Source organism: Erythrolamprus reginae, chromosome 7, assembly GCF_031021105.1.
Source record: "Erythrolamprus reginae isolate rEryReg1 chromosome 7, rEryReg1.hap1, whole genome shotgun sequence".
NCBI classification, from domain to species: Eukaryota; Metazoa; Chordata; class Lepidosauria; order Squamata; family Dipsadidae; genus Erythrolamprus; species Erythrolamprus reginae.
Window position 1 is genome coordinate 60,074,146 of NC_091956.1, and position 17,921 is coordinate 60,092,066.

The 17,921-nt window shown below is 36.3% G+C and overlaps 1 protein-coding gene across 1 annotated transcript in view; it reads left to right on the forward strand.

Annotated features, from left to right (window-relative positions):
• Positions 1–17,921, forward strand: part of BLTP1 (bridge-like lipid transfer protein family member 1) — a 203,279-nt gene that overhangs the window by 114,460 nt on the left and 70,898 nt on the right. Inside the window, exons 40-49 of the mRNA XM_070757683.1 lie at positions 1,585–1,825; positions 3,920–4,059; positions 5,266–5,485; positions 6,076–6,231; positions 7,453–7,628; positions 8,473–8,648; positions 9,600–10,303; positions 12,590–12,835; positions 13,938–14,031; positions 15,731–15,781. Coding sequence (XP_070613784.1) covers positions 1,585–1,825; positions 3,920–4,059; positions 5,266–5,485; positions 6,076–6,231; positions 7,453–7,628; positions 8,473–8,648; positions 9,600–10,303; positions 12,590–12,835; positions 13,938–14,031; positions 15,731–15,781 — 2,204 coding nt within the window. The remainder of the gene's footprint in view (positions 1–1,584; positions 1,826–3,919; positions 4,060–5,265; positions 5,486–6,075; positions 6,232–7,452; positions 7,629–8,472; positions 8,649–9,599; positions 10,304–12,589; positions 12,836–13,937; positions 14,032–15,730; positions 15,782–17,921) is intronic.

The following is a 17,921-nucleotide window of genomic DNA, read 5'->3' on the forward strand; positions in this document are numbered from 1 at the left end:
GATAGATAAATTAGTGAAGATTGGACTTAATCCCTGGATAGTTCAATGGATTTGCAGCTGGCTGAAGCGTAGACATCAGAGAGTTATTGTTAACGGCGAGTATTCTGAGCAGAGTCAGGTTACAAGCGGTGTGCCACAAGGGTCTGTTCTGGGTCCTATTCTTTTTAATATGTTTGTGAGTGACATAGGGGAAGGTTTGGTAGGGAAGGTTTGCCTATTTGCCGATGACTCTAAAGTGTGCAATAGGGTTGATATTCCTGGAGGCGTCTGTAATATGGTAAATGATTTAGCTTTACTAGATAAATGGTCAAAGCAATGGAAACTGCAGTTTAATGTTTCCAAATGTAAAATAATGCACTTGGGGAAAAGGAATCCTCAATCTGAGTATTGTATCGGCAGTTCTGTGTTAGCAAATACTTCAGAAGAAAAGGATTTAGGGGTAGTGATTTCTGACAGTCTCAAAATGGGTGAACAGTGCAGTCAGGCGGTAGGGAAAGCAAGTAGGATGCTTGGCTGCATAGCTAGAGGTATAACAAGCAGGAAGAGGGAGATTATGATCCCGCTATATAGAATGCTGGTGAGACCACATTTGGAATACTGTGTTCAGTTCTGGAGACCTCACCTACAAAAAGATATTGACAAAATTGAACGGGTCCAAAGAATGGTGGAAGGTCTTAAGCATAAAACGTATCAGGAAAGACTTAATGAACTCAATCTGTATAGTCTGGAGGACAGAAGGAAAAGGGGGGACATGTTCGAAACATTTAAATATATTAAAGGGTTAAATAAGGTCCAGGAGGGAAGTGTTTTTAATAGGAAAGTGAACACAAGGACAAGGGGACACAATCTGAAGTTAGTTGGGGGAAAGATCAAAAGCAACATGAGAAAATATTATTTTACTGAAAGAGTAGTAGATCCTTGGAACAAACTTCCAGCAGACGTGGTAGATAAATCCACAGTAACTGAATTTAAACATGCCTGGGATAAACACATATCCACCCTAAGATAAAATACAGAAAATAGTATAAGGGCAGACTAGATGGACCATGAGGTCTTTTTCTGCCGTCAGACTTCTATGTTTCTGTGTTTCTATGTTTCTATGTTAATAAGAATACGAATAGCTATTACATCCAAGCATTTAACAACTGCAAATTATATCAAAATATTAGTGGTATAATAAAGGTTTCTATCTTAAGATGATTACTTAATGCTAAGCTCTCCAGTGTATTATACTTACTGTTTATTAAAAAAAAAGGAAAAGAAAGAAAAAAGGAGAGAAAGAAAGAGAAAGAAAGAGAAAGAAAAGAGAAGAGAAGGAAGGAAAAAAGAAAAGAATGGAAGAAAGAAAGAGAAAGAAAGAAAGAAAGAAAGAAAGAAAGAAAAGAGCAAAATAGGCAACAACAACTAAAAAGAAAAAAAGGGAAAGGACTTATCCTTTGTTAAATAACTTTAACATTTTGAAAACCCTGAATTTAAATTGTAGGATTGCAGGCAAATTTGGATGTGATGATATGTAAAGGGGGGGGGGGCATCCCTTGTTGAGGCTGGATTTTAGAATATTCTGGGTATCTGTTTGTATTCTAGAGTGATGGCCTTCCTGCTCTGGTAACATTAAAAAAAGGTCTCATTGCATTAGCAAGGCAGTGGATGAAGTTCATTGTGGTGACCCCAGCCTTCAAAGGCGTAGGTTTACACAGACCAACTCAGCCAATAAAAGTCCAGTCAACTGTACAACAGGAACAAGAGGATGGCTTAGGTTTGGACAATGTGGGAGGAGTTCAAAGTGACACAAGCGCTGATGGAGCAGAATTTGAGTTTGATGCAGGTATTGTATTCATTTTTACATACTTTCTGTTTCTCTCCTCCTCCCCTTCCCTCTGTCCCTCCATCCCTCTTTGTATTCTTAAGATCACTTTATTTTGCATTCCATCCACATATACACTGCTCAAAATATAAAGGGAAGTAAATCAAACTTCTGTGAAATCAAACTGTCCACTTAGGAAGCAACACTAATTGACAATTAATTTCACATGCTGTTGTGCACTTCAACTTTGTACAGAAAAAAAGTATTCAATGAGAATATTTTGTTCATTCAGATCTAGGATGTGTTATTTGAGTGTTTCCTTTATTTTTTTGAGCAGTATAGTATTCTTTCCTCTTTAACACACACTTGGAGAGAAATACGTTTTAAAAATTATTTACCCTTGTCTTGTCAGTGCATAAAATGGATTTTCCTTCCAAGTGCTTTTTCTTCTTTAATTATGCATTTATAAAATATTGTAATATTGTAAGCTAATTCACAGGGGAAAATATAGATACTTACAATAGCATAAGAAATATGATTTTAAAATTCATAATCACAATAATTACAAAGTGGAGGCTGTGAAATTAGAAAAACTTCAAAAAATACTGCTTCAGTTTTACTACTTACTGTTTTGCTGAGATTATTGAATTACATTATTCAAATATTGCTGTTCTTTCTTTCCCCTCCTTATCTGTACATAGCAGCTGGTAGTTGATAAATTGAGTCTCTCAAATGAATGCATAGCTAACAGATATGGAATTGTAATCCTGGCCTATCACTTAAGCAAAGACCTGTACTGAGTGGGCATTTTAAGGGGAATTGTAATTTATATATTCAAAAACCAAGGCCTGCAAATAGACCAGCTGATCTTCGGTTCTCTGCTGTGCATGTGTGCATGCATATTCGTGCATGCACCTTTTAGTTTGGGCATGTGAACATGCGCAGTTTGAACACTCAGTGCCTGTTTGTGAACATGCGCAGTTTGAACACTCAGTGTAGACCAGTTTGCCATCACTGGTCTACAGCTACCGATGAAGCAGTAGCTGCGGAATGCCCAAATCTGGGTTGCTTGTCCATAAACTATTACACCATAACTATTAAAGGACCTTAATAAAAAAGAGGAACAAATACATTTAAATAACTTTTTAATTGTGTTGAATTACATTTTAATTATTTATTCTGGAAAATATCTAGTAAGTAAACGGATACCAAAAATCCTTCAAATTTTGGGGAAAAAATTATAAATACAATATAACAGAGTTCCCCAATCTTTCCAGCTTTGCAGACCAGGAGGTGGAGGATGGGTCCATGCATGTGGTAGGCAAGCATGTGTGGGCGGCTCCATTTGCGTAAGTGGAGGACACGCCTGCTGCTCAAACAATGGCGCGGATGTGCTCTCTCTGCTGCTTGCGCAAGTGCGTTTGCCATTTCTGTGGCTCGGTTCCCAATGGCTCAAGGCTTGATAGTAATGGGCCATAGCCTACGGGTTGGGGACCCCTGCAATAAAATGTGTGCACTCCAATAAAACTCTTCTAAAGCTTTTCAGTATAGGTGATAATTTAGCTTCAATGGGGCAAGGTGGATTCACTTAACCATCGTATGTCTCATTTAACAACTGAATTGATTTGCTTAATAACTGTGGCAAAAAAGGTTGTAAAATGGGACAAAATTCACTGAACAGCTGCCTTGTTTAGCCAAGGAAATGTCAGTCTCTGTTGCAATCATCAGTCGAAGATTATCTAATCCAGTGTTTCCCAACCTTGGCAACTTGAAGATATCTGGACTTCAACTCCCAGAATTCCCCAGCCAGCATCTGCTGGCTGGGGAATTCTGGGAGTTGAAGTCCAGATATCTTCAAGTTGCCAAGGTTGGGAAACACTGATCTAATCAATGTAAATTGGCAGGGAAGTGGTTTAATCAAAAGTACTTGTAAAAAGAATCCAATATATTTATTGACGCTGAATGTGCTGATTCAAATTTCAGTATTTTTCTTGAATTTTGGATAGCCAATATTAATAGGAATTTGTTGGCAGTTAAGCAATACCTATTTTAGTAACCAATTGTCTTGGCTAGATTTATTCTCTTGAAAATTCCTCCATTTGTGAAATGTTTTAGCTACTGTCAGTGAACATACGATGCTTCTGGAAGGAAGTGGTACACGCCCCCCACCTGCTGCTGGGCCTGTAACTGGCGCTGAGATTATGAGGAAATTATCAAAGACTCATACTCATAGCGATTCTGGCCTTAAAATAAAGGTAAATCTGTTTTATTCCACATCAATATGTAATTTATATCATAGGCATACATGTACTTTTTTGTTGAATAAAAAAGACAAAAATATACTTTTGTATCTTGATCTTAGCACTTCTTATAATTAAAATATGAATACAGGTAATGTATTTACCACTTTGCCTCCAAGTAGAGTTTCATTCAGGTTAAGTTCTTTGATCACCAGCTATTTCGTATACTGGGAAGAAATCTGGGCAGAAAACAGATTGAATTTAATGATGATGATGATGATGATGATAATAAAAAATTATTAGATTTGTATGCCGCCCCACTCCGTAGACTCGGAACGGCTCACAACAAAATAATAACAGTGTGACAAATCTAATATTAAAAACATCTAAAACCCAACATTAAAACCATACAACATAATCATACAATGCGTAAACTATATAAGCCTGGGGGATCTCAGTTCCCCCATGCCTGGTGACATAAGTTTATTTATTTTATTTATTAATCAGATTTGTATGCTGCCCCTCTCCGCAGACTCACAGCAATAATAATACAATGTAAACAAATCTAATATTTAAGTTAATTTAAAACCCCAATTTAAAAACCAATCATACATAAGTGGGTCTTTAGCAACTTATGAAAGGCAAGGAGGGTGGGGGTGGTTCTAATCTCTGGGGGGAGTTGATTCCAGAGGGCCGGGGCCGCCACAGAGAAGGCTCTTCCCTTGAGGCCTGCCAGACGACATTGTTTAGTTGACGGGACCCGGAGAAGACCAACTCTGTGGGACCTTATCGGTTCCTGGGATTCATGCGACAGAAGATGGTTCCGAAGGTATTCTGGTCCGATGCCATGTAATGCCAGGTCATTACCAACACTTTGAATTGTGACCGGAAACTAATCGGCAGTCAGTGCAGGCTGCGGAGTGTTGGAGAGACGTGGGCAAATCTAGGTAGCACCACGATAACTCCCGCGGCCGCATTCTGCACGATCTGAAGTTTCCAAACACTTTTCAAAGGTAGCCCCATGTAGAGAGCATTGCAGTAGTCGAACCTCCAGGTGATGAGGGCATGAGTGACTGTGAGTAATGACTCCCTGTCCAAACGGGGTCGCAACTGGTGCACCAGGCAAACCTGTGCAAATTTAGTGGGAATTAGTTATGGATATGTATTGGAGTTGGGTTCTTGTTATTTTATTAACACTCTATGTATCTATTTGCTTTTCAGGGTATCCATCCATATCATTCTCTGAGCTATACCAGTGGAGATACAGCTACAGACTCACCAATGCATGTTGGTCGTTCTGGGATACTTGTTAAAGAAAGTCCAAGAAAAGAGAGTTTACTTAGCTATTTGACTGGAAGTTTTCCTAGCCTACATAATCTTTTAGAGGGGACTCCTCAAAAAAATACCACCGCTCCCAAAAATAGCTCTTTAACAAGAACAGGTAGAAATCATTTTATTGCTATTATATTTTATTGATGAAAGCTATTAATGATGGCTTGATTTCACATTATTTATTGTTTTCAGTATTACTTCCTTAGAATTCTCAAGATACTATATCGATTTTCTTTTCACCAAGGTTCAGATGTAAACTGCATAGCCAAATAATTGTTTCTTAGATTTTTGTCTGCTCTCTGATTCTTATTTATTTATTTAAGACATATCTTCTATCTTTTTCAAAGGCTGTAGGTGGAGTTTATAGTTTTCCCTTCTCCCAGAAGGCATTTTGTTGCCTTCTACAATTTTTTTCTCTTCTATATTATTATTACTAAAATCTGTAGAGATATATAGAATCTAATTTCAGTCCTCTGATTGTGCCCTCTGATTGTAATAGGGCAAAGAAAATTCTAGCTTTCTTTTTATTAACAAGAAATTGGCCAATTTGACATTTCATCATCAGTGACAAAAATGTATGTAAAGTATTTTTTTTGCATAATCTCTTAAAATTATTTGTACATTGGTTTGAAAAATATATTATCAACCTTTGTTTTTAAGGACCTTCAGTAATTAATAATTGTTTTTCTTGCTATCTAGCAAACACCATGCAATCCGAAATTCTATCAGAACATCCATTATTAACAGAACCGTCTGTGAGTTTTTATAACTGGATGTCAAATGCAGTTGGCAATAGAGGGAATACGGCTCAAGAATCTCCTGCAACCAAAACTGGTCACAACAGTCTTCCAACAGGTATTCTGAAATTTAGAGTTTGCTTTAATACAATAACTGAATGCCTAAGTAAAATAAATTAAGAGCTATATTTAAAAATAATCTACTCTGTGTTTGTTAATTGAAATCAAAAAAAAATTAAAGAATATACTACTGAACTTAAGGTGTTTAAGATAGTAATATAAAATGAACTCTAATGATAAACTTGCCCATTATCTTGTTTCTAGTAGCATCATCTAAACATTTTCAAAAATTCATCAAAGAAGATTTTTCTTAGTAACTGTCCTGTTGAAATCAGTTTGGAATATAATGATATATTTATACCTTTTGACCTTAAGAAAAAAGTCTATGTATTATCATTCTCAAAGTCAAAAGTTTGACTACTGATAGTTATCCCAAAGGGGTAAAGCAATAATCTCTCCTCAAGAAATTTTAGAATGAAAAAACTTCCTCTTTCACAATTACTACATTCTCAGTAAAACTGAGACTATACTTGGAAAAAAGTATATTCCTTTGAGGTGAATACAGTATTTCTTTGATGTGCTTTATCTAGTAATGAACACAATGTAAGATAATTGTGCAGATATTTTAGGTTCTGAAAAGCTTAAAAATGGCTATTTTTCAACTGTTGGAATTCATGATTGTTCTTCATATTCTGTGTCAATAATGATGGGTCTTTGTGTGTGTACACATATATACAGATACACACAGATGCTTACATACATGAACTGAAATTGTTGTCCTGCAGAATGTATTTTCCTCAGTACAGTGGTCCCTCGATTTTTGCGGGTTCGAACTTCGCGAAATGACTATACCACGGTTTTTCAAAAATATTAATTTAAAAATACTTTGCGTTTCCCCCCCCTAATACCACAGTTTTCCCCGCCCGATGACATCATACGTCATCGCCAAACTTTCGTCCACTTTTAATAAATATTTTTTAAAATAAACTTCAATAAATAAACATGGTGAGTAATAATCTAAATGGTTGCTAAGGGAATGAGAAGTGTTAAGGGAAGGCTTGTGATACTGTTCATAGCCAAAAATAGTGTATTTACTTCCGCATCTCTACTTCACAGAAATTCGACTTTCGCTGGCGGTCTCGGAACGCATCCCCTGCGAAAATCGAGGGAACACTGTATTGACGTTTTCTTTTATCTGAATATTTTTTATCCTTCTGAATGCTGAATATAGTAGAATTAAGTTTGCTATTAAAAAATTAATATGCGAACTGTTTTATAGGTGTAGCTCCAAATCTTCCAACTATACCATCAGCATCTGACTTCAATACAGTAATGTCTAGTGACCAAAACACATTGGATGGAACACTTTCACAACACAGTACTAGCCAAGATGATATTGTTGGTATTGAGGAGGCAAACCAGGGACTCCCTGCTGTTCAACTTGCTGATGCACAGGTATATGCTTGTCTTTAAAATTGGAGCCCAGGCATGATAAATAGAGCCAGTTATTTGTATAGTGGTTAAGGCATAAGAGTAGAAACCAGGAGACTGTGAATTTTAGTCCTGCCTTAAGCAAAAGGCCAAGGTGCATGAGTTTGGGGCTATACAGAGGTGGGATTCAGCAGGTTCTGACTAGTTCTGGAGAACTGGTAGTGGAAATTTTGAATAGTTCAGAGAACTGGTACTAATTTGGAGAACCAGTAAATACCACCTCTTACTACCTCCATCCCACTATTCTCTGCCTGTGCAGTCCCAGCTGATCAGAAAGAAATGGGGATTTTGCAGTAACCTTTCTCAAGGCATGCCCACAGAGAGAAAAAAAAGAAAAGAATCCCACCACTGGGGTTATACCAAGCTAATTAGGCTGTTTAGTTGCAGGAAAAAAAAGTTGCATATATGGAGATTTTCTACTGGATGACAAAATATTCAAGCTCTATATTTATATATTAGACCTAGGGTTTAAATCTGAAGCTTTTCCCATTTGACTTTTCAAATCAACATAATTCTTTTTTAGTTTAAGAATTGGAGATATGCATTTCTTGTGTAAAATAATAGTTTTCACAATCCTAGGCTTTCATCTCTCCAACTTCAATTATGTCATTGGCATGAAATTCTTCCTTCTTTTTGTTTAATTGCACATTAAATTGAAATTACACATACACACTAAATTAATTATGTGAACCTGCAATCTGTCACTGCTTTAAAACATTGCCAGCATTTTCAAAAGTGTAGTAACATTTAATGAATGACAATTTCAATAGTTACAATTTAAGAAAACACCTGAATTTATTTTCGATAGGTTGTTTTCAAACCTCTTCTGAGCCACACAGGAATTCAGCCTCAGGATGTAGCACCATTATGCTACAGGATGTACTTTGGTGAACATCTCTCATTCTCAGGAACTCTGGATTGCCTTAGGGCAGACATTGTTGATTCAGATACAGCAAAGGAGAGAAGAAGCAAAAGAGCGCAAAGGTATGACCCTCGAGCTCCAAAAATATCTTTCACATTAAATATTTTTTAAATTTTATTTTCCTCTTTATGAAGTCAGAAGTAATACAGCCCTTAAGAAAATTATGCATTGGCATACAGTGTTGTGGTTAGCTCTGGCCCAGCTCCTGCCCCAAGGACTGTGGATGTGGGGGAGACATCCATATGCTGCAGGCCTGTTTTCCCCCCGGTGGAATCTGCTGATGAAGGCTCCTCTGACCAAGAATACATGAGTGACAGGGAGGAGGAGAGTGTGGCAGACATCTCAGAAGGAGATCAATTATCTAGCTCCTCCTTGGATTCGGAACAAGAGTTAATGATACAGCCACGCATGCGGAGAGCGATGCATAGGCAAAAACAACTGAGAGATTATTATCAAAGAAAATGAGGCCACCTGTGGTTGAGTGGGGCTATGGTAATTAGTGAGGCTGCTGTAAATAGCAGCCTGTGGGTTTGGCCATTGAGGATTATCTGATCGTTGTGTTTCGTGCCTGTTTTGCTGCGTTTGACCTTTTGTGTGCTGATTTTTCCCCGCTTTGAAACTAAACCAGACCAAAGTGTGTTTCACTTTGTGAAAGAAGAAGGACTGTTAATTGCCTCACAGCTGCAAGCTAAGTATCACAGAACTGATAAGGGACTTGTACCAATTACCAGTTTGTTTGGAGACTAGTGCTCTTTGCTATACAAAAAGAGGGGCTTAGTTTAAGTGAATTTTCATTATAAAGAACATTGTTTTGAATTTTCAAACGTGTCTGAAATTTGTACCTGTGAATTTTCGGGAGGAGTCTACCAGAGAGCCCGACAGAACATACAGCAGGCAAATTAGATAATTATGGAGCTGGGATATCACTTTCTGAAATGTTATCCAAAGCATGTAATTTCAGTTGCGTTTATGGTTATTAATATAAGAGTGATTCTTGTCTTTTTGTTTCCTAGGCAAGGATTAGTAAATATTCCTCCACTTGAATTCAAACCAGCATTAATGTTGGAAACTTTTAGTATCAGTGCTGTTATAATGGAGAAGTCGGTGAATACACCTCAACATTCTACCAATGCTCTTTCTTTTCATGACTTCAACAAACGTCATTATAGCACATTTCATTGCAATTTTACCATCTCTTGTCAATCTATAAGCCAGCATGTTGACATGGCACTCGTTCGGCTTATTCACCAATTCAGCACCATGATAGATGACATTAAAGCGACACAAACAGACATCAAACTTAGTAGATATACAGCTGGCTCAGCTTCTCCAACGCCAACCTTTAAAACTCGGAAACACCGAGACTTCCGTTCGTCCGATTTCAGTCGCAGTTCTCGAGGCAGTCTTAACGGTGTCAACAGAGTGAATGCCAAAAACAAACGCTCAAACAGTGAGAACAATAAAAAAGAATCTCGGAATAAAAATTCACTGGGAAGGGCAGAAAGGAGGACTTCTAAAGTATCCAGAAAAGGTTCCAGGGATGTTGTTGACCATGTCACTGTTCATATGGATGACTCCGATTCAATTACAGTGTCAGAGCAGAGCGAACCTTCTGCAGAGTGCTGGCAAAATATGTATAAACTGTTGAACTTTTATTCTCTGATCTCCGATCCAACAGGGATTTTAGAAAAATCTTCTGAAACATTTTATCCGGCAGGTAAGAAAATCTTTGATGAATTACTGTAATTTGTCTCTCTTGGCGAGGGCAAATAGATCACATTCTGCCCATTAGGTTCCTGCATGCAGTGTCCCAAAGGACAGAGCTTGCATCATACAGGTGAAACTTGAAAAATTAGAATATCGTGCAAAAGTTCATTTATTTCAGTAATACAGTTTGAAAGATGAAACTAATATATGAGAGAATCATTACATGCAAAGCAAGATAGTTCAAGCCATGATTTATAGTTATAGTTGTGATGATTATGGGATACAGCTCATGAAAACCTCAAATCCACAATTTCAGAAAATTATAATATTGTGAAAAGGTGCAATATTCAAGGCTCAAAATGTCCCACTCTAACCAGCTAATTAATCCATAACAGCTGCAAAGGGTTCCTGAGCCTTTAAATGGTCTCTCAGTCTGGTTCTGTAGGAATCACAATCATGGGAAAGATTGGTGACCTGACAGTTGTGCAGAAAGCCATCATTGACACCTTCGATAATAGCTGCCATGTCATTGGCAATTTTGGCAAACTAGCAATTAAAATAGTTCAGTCAGACAGCAAATATTACTGTTTAATACCTGATTGTTTTCAATATTCAGAAAAGTTGTAACTTAAGTAATAAGAAAAGAATAAATCCTGATAAAGGTAGAGGAATTTAAATGAAAAAAGACGTATAAAATGTGAAGACTTGGTATCTAAAAGAAACTTTGCTTTGTAGATGAATGAGGTATAAGTATTTTTTTGACACAGGGTCAAAAAACCCTTCAATAAAAGAAACTAGAATTAGTTGTTTTATGATTTTTCATACAAGGAATGATAATTGGATTTACTGTGAATTGTTGCCATATTTAGAAAGTTAGAATTTATATCACATAGAAAACTAATTAAGATCAAAATCCTATGTATCAGAATGATAGCTTTTGATGGCAGCTGTTTTTGAGCATTACAACAATATTCTTATCAAAATCCAATCCTTGGCTGGCTAATATAATTTTGTAGCTGACTTGATTACAATTTTTGCTTATACACATGTAAAAAAAAATGAAGGCAATGAGAATGTTCCCAATTCCGTTATGTATTTGATGTTCACAAATGTGAGGTCAAATACATAAATAGTTGTTTTGGTGGCTCTGAGTCAATTTTGTCTTCTTAATGGTCAAGTCTATGCAGTTTGCTTAGGAACATTTTCAGAAGCAACTTTCCATTGCCCTCTTCCTCAGGCTGAAATAGAGTGATTGGCTCAGCCTGTTGGCTTCAGTGCCTAGAGCAGGATTAAAACTCACATCACCCAACCTCTAATCAGTAGTTATGGTAGCCTGTATTTACTGCATCAAAATAACTCTCTCTGTACGTAGCTAGTTACAGGTCCCACATTACAACTAGAGTAATCCCTTGTTTTTCGCGGGAGATGCGTTCCAAGACCACCTGTGAAAAATGAATTTCCATGAAGTAGAGGAAATATATTTTTTTAATGTATTTAACGAGTATTTGGACTTTTAAAACCCAACCTTTGCATTAAACAGTCATTCTATAATGTTTGTCAGCTGAAACAACATGCAATATCCTACCAGTTTCTTTAATAGGGTACAGTAGTATTGTAAAAGAATTTTATGAATTTTTAATGGATTTAAAATTTTCAATGGATTTAAGCCCCCTTTGATAACCCGTGAAGTAGCGAATCCACAAAAGATGAACCACGAAGTAGCGAGGGATTACTGTATTTCAATTTCTGATTAATTGTTCTAATTAATTCTTTATTGTTCTATTAGCATATTTAAAATTTAATTCCGATTAATCAGAAACAATTCTCATTCATTGTTAAATGGAATTTATTGGCAACACTTAATGGTACAGTAATTCTAAATTTTAATTGAAATGTTGATATTTTGAACATTTTGAAGGACACAAAGTACCCTCAATTTTTATTAAATTGAGGGTACTTTATGTCCTTCAAAATGTTCAAAATGTTCATTAATTTATGTAAAGCAAGTATCATCAATTTACAATACCAAAATCCTAATATGAAGATGCTTACTATCTAATGTGTGTAGGGTGTTTAAGATATTTATTATGTTTTACTGGTTTTTTAAGGCTGAATAAAACAGCCTACAAGATAAGAAACAGTATAGATATAAAAGTTAAATGCAATATTGAATTCAGCAGGAAAAGGTGTTAAGTATTTCCTTGTTAAATTCATACTTGATGAGCATAATTTTATGAGTAATTATATTTGAATAAATTCTGTTGATATTTCTTGGTTCTATTTCCATGTTTTGTAGGAATTCGGAGCCCCACCGAACTTGCTTGTAAAGTTGCATTTGAAAATGAACAGGATAGCAGTAGTTTGAGTAGACCTCAGAGAAAACGTAGTTTGGTCACAACTGAACCTCAGCATGTGACTCTAATAATTTTTGGAATTGGCATGGTAAATCGCACCCATCTTGAAGCAGATATTGGTGGGCTAACAATGGAATCGGAACTGAAGAGAATACATGGTAGCTTTACACTCAAAGAAAAAATGAAAGGTATTTTTTCATTGAATATATTTGCATTGACTAATAAAAATGAGAAGCCAGATATAGAATAAGCAATGTAATACAACAATATGAGCCAGACTGGTTTTGGAAAAAATGTTTCTCTTATTGAAATAATGAAAAGATGATTGCGTCGAATGTATTTTAATGTAAAAGTAATTAGGATATTACTTGGAATCTCCGATTAAAACTGGAGAGATTTGAGTTCATAGTCTTACTTACCTATACTGTATTATTATTATTACTATTTATTATTATTATTATTATTATTATTATTATTATTATTATTATTATTAATTAGATTTGTATGCCGCCCCTCTCCGTAGACTCGGGGCGGCTCACAACAGTGATAAAAACAATACATGGTAACAAATCTAATAATTAAAATCTAAAATAACAGTTTTACATGACAAAGTCTAAAAAGAAAAAAAACCCCAATAGATAAAATACATACACACAGTCATATCATACACAAAATTACATAGGCAAGGGGGGAATGTCTCAGGTCCCCCAAGCCTGTCGACAGAGGTGGGTTTTAAGGAGTTTACAAAAGGCAAGGAGGGTGGGGGCAATCCTAATCTCTGGGGGGAGTTGATTCCAGAGGGTCGGAGCCACCACAGAGAAGGCTCTTCCCCTGGGTCCCACCAGACGACATTGTTTAGTCGACGGGACCCGGAGAAGACCAACTCTGTGAGACCTAACCGGCCGCTGGGATTCGTGCGGCAGAAGGCTTATGAAACTTACTGGACTACCTTGATTAATACAACACTACCTTACCTCATTAGCTTATTTTGGGAGTACAATGAGGTGGATCACTACAGGTTAAATGGATAAAATGAAGGATATAATTATAGCAGTGTTTTGCAAAACCATAAAAAACTGAAAAAGTATATTAGTTGCCTGGCCCAAATTATATTAAAATGTTCTAACTTTAAAATTTGTTATTAAAAATGTCAATATAGTCTACTTTCTCCAAACATGTTATAAATGTGTATTTTATATTTTGACTGTCGTATTTCTAATAAGAATTGTGCATGAATGAAAATAATATAATTTTTCACTTTAGTTTAAAAATCTTTTTTTCCTATTAAAGATGTACTGCATCAAAAGATGACCGAGACAAGTGCTACTGCTCATATAGGTGGTGTTAATATTGTTCTCTTGGAAGGGATCACACCAAATATCCAGTGAGTTCAAATAAAAAATGATATTTGAATTGTTATCTATAAAGACAGAAGTTATGCCCAGTGTAAAGATTAGGTCCAATGTTTAGGAAGATAAAGATTCAAGGATCATTTTGATATAATAAGATTTTAATTAAATCATCAAACTTATGTTAATCCTGCCACATTTTAATTTGATGTCCCAATATATTGTCTTTTGATCTTTTTTCGTCTCTAGCACTTAGATATATTTTACCTAATTATAACAATTACAATCAACCTATTACTATTTTCTATGTCCTATTTATTTGTTTCTGATGGTCACACTGCCATTTTTTTCTGATAATTTTACCATTATTGAAAACTATAGTTATTTAAAGAATTTTCGGCAAGAATAATTAAAAAACAAAAAGTTATTTGTTTAATATAAACACACTCTCACTGGATTCTTTTTTTGACAAATTCACTAAATTATGTGTAGAATTTTCTAGAACTTTTTAAAAATGTAGTATTCTTAATTGAAGTTGTTACTCTATTTCCCCCAAAATAAGACATTCCCTGATAATAAGCCCAATCAGGCTTTTGAGTGCATGGCAATAAGGCCAAGCGCTTATTTCAGGGTTCAAAAAATATAAGACATGGGAAACATGATATATTTTTAGAAAGCTTTAAAACACTGTGTTGCTTGTAAAATTAATCATTTAACTTTGATGAGGTTTATCTGATGTCAAAAGAATTGTTTCCCTTTTTGTGCATTTTAGTCCTTGCATATATATCATTTTCTGCTTCTTACACACTTGAAAATGTATGGTTATTACAATTTTATGTTTAAACACTTTAAATTAAATAGCAATGTCAGGACATTGAGTATATTGGATAGTTCACTTTCACATATATCATCAAATCTATCTGCAGTCATGTGAAAAAAGAAAGCATACTCTTTGAATTCTGCGGATTTACAAATCAGGAACAGTAAAAATCATCTGGTCCTTAACAGTTATTAAAAGTAGATAAATACAACCTCAGATGAATAAAAACACATGACATATTACAGAAAGTTAAAATGGAGAATGGGTGTTCTTTCTTTTTCATGACTGTAGATAATGAGGTGTTTTTTCCTGTCTGTTAAGAGAATATGGGAACAACTAATTTTTGGATTAGTTTTTTCCAGGTGCTATATAATTTCATATCAAAGTTGATGAGAGGCTATTAATTCTATGAAATCCTTCTCTGGATAAATTTGCATTTAACAAACTTAAATAAAAATTATCAATTATATATTACTTCAAAAGATAGCCAGATGTTTTAATGTTTGCATAAATGCCTTATTACAGTAATAAGAATGCGATAACAAAATAAAAATGAGTTACAAGTCTTCTTATAAATTTGCATCTATCCTGAGAATTTAGTGTATGATCCAGTAGGTGAAAGAGGTGCTTACCTGATTCAATTTATCCAGTTATTGATCTGATAGAAATTTTGCATGCGTACACTTTTGGATCAGCCAGAAACATTATCAATATAATATTTATACTGAAACGAATGGCTTGTTTATTATTCTTTGCAGTATTGAGATTCACCGGTTGTCATTGCTTATATAATAATTTTTCAAGGATTTTGAGCATATTTTGAATTAACAATATCTGACTAACTCTTCTGCATGACTCTTTATTCCTTAATTTGCTTTGTTTTGTTTTTGCTTTCATCCAATCTTCACACGTAGGCTGGAGGATTTTCCTACATCACCAACAAGCACAGCCAAACAGGAATTTCTGTATGTCACGTTGTCTTTAAATGACTTTCGGATAGAATGTAGTATAGCTGAAGATGCATGTAGTATAGTTAGAATGCATTTTTGTGTGTACTTAACAAGTTTAATTATGAAATGCAGTACAAATACAATATGACATTTGAATCAGCATATACAGTGGTACCTCTAGTTACGAGCTGCTCCACATGCGAATATTCCAAGTTACGAGCCGCAACGTGAGTGAAATTTCTGTTCGACACCCGAACTCAAATTCGGGATACGAGACGAGCTTCCACTAGGTGGCGCAAGAGTCTCCTTGCTTCCAGTTATCTCAGCGCGAAAAACAAAGTCTAAAGGCATTCGTTCGAGATGCGAGTTGATCGACTTACGAGCTCGGGTCTGGAACGAATTAAACTCGTATGTCGAGGTACCACTGTATTAGAAGTTTTGAACCAGGTGTTTATACTTTTTATTTATTGACAGTATGGGGCTTGGAGATTCTTTTGGTGCCTTCTGGCTAGTGTTGATCTTAGTAACTGCCTGACCAAGTCTGTATTTATCCTGGCAAGATTTCAGAAGTAGTTTGCCATTGCCTCTTTCCTAAAGCTGAGAATGACTGAGTGGCCCAATTGGCTTTATGCTTGGCAGAACTAGAATTCATGTTCCCCTGCTTTCTAGCCTGCTACTTTTAATCACTACACCAAATTGACCACTTTGTAGAATAGTTCATATTTTTAAAGTAATTTTTTAAATTTGTAACTTTTCTAATGTCACTCTTTATGAGTGACATTAGGAGTGACATTCTCATAACGCCATGCATTATAAGAATATTGAGAATACTAACTTTATTCAGTGAGGATAATAAAGGATGATAGTTCTGACCTTGCATTGATTAACAAAGACCTTCCTATTGTTATACTACAGTATAGTATTGTTATATTAAACAATACAGTGGTACCTCATCTTATGAACGCCTTTTCTAACGAACTTTTCAAGATACGAACCCGGTGTTTAAGATTTTTTTGCCTCTTCTTCCGAACTATTTTCACCTTACGAACCCAAGCCGCTGCTGCTGGGATGAAGGGGTTTCTTTTTCCCCCCTTTTTTGAAGAAAGAAAAGGGAGGGGCGGCTTGGAGGGGGAAAAGACTGCATTTAAATAATTAGGAGAACAGCGTGTTTGGTGTTTGCAGGCACTGAAAGTGTGTCTTTTGAAGAAAGAAAAGGGAGGGGCGGCTTGGAGGGAGAAATGACTGCATTTAAATAACTAGGAGAACAGCGTGTTTGCAGGCACTGAAAGAGTGTCTTTTGAAGAAAGAAAAGGGAGGGGCGGCTTGGAGGGAGAAATGACTGCATTTAAATAACTAGGAGAACAGCGTGTTTGCAGGCACTGAAAGTGTGTCTTTTGAAGAAAGAAAAGGGAGGGGCGGCTTGGAGGGAGAAATGACTGCATTTAAATAACTAGGAGAACAGCGTGTTTGCAGGCACTGAAAGTGTGTCTTTTGAAGAAAGAAAAGGGAGGGGCGGCTTGGAGGGAGAAATGACTGCATTTAAATAACTAGGAGAACAGCGTGTTTGCAGGCACTGAAAGTGTGTCTTTTGAAGAAAGAAAAGGGAGGGGCGGCTTGGAGGGAGAAATGACTGCATTTAAATAACTAGGAGAACAGCGTGTTTGCAGGCACTGAAAGACTGTCTTTTGAAGAAAGAAAAGGGAGGGGCGGCTTGGAGGGAGAAATGACTGCATTTAAATAACTAGGAGAACAGCGTGTTTGCAGGCACTGAAAGAGTGTCTTTTGAAGAAAGAAAAGGGAGGGGCGGCTTGGAGGGAGAAATGACTGCATTTAAATAACTAGGAGAACAGCGTGTTTGCAGGCACTGAAAGAGTGTCTTTTGAAGAAAGAAAAGGGAGGGGCGCCCCCCTTGCCTTTCTTCCTTCCCACTCACCCTTTAGCCTAGCCTTGCTTCTTCCACCCGCCCCCTTTAGCTGCTCCTCCCTGCCCTCTGTTCGCCTCCCTTCTAAAGTTTGGGAATTTCCGGAAGGATTTGCACGCATTATTTGCTTTTCCATTGATTCCTATGGGAAACATTGTTTCATCTTACGAACTTTTCACCTTACGAACCTCCTCCTGGAACCAATTAAGTTCGTATCATGAGGTACCACTGTAC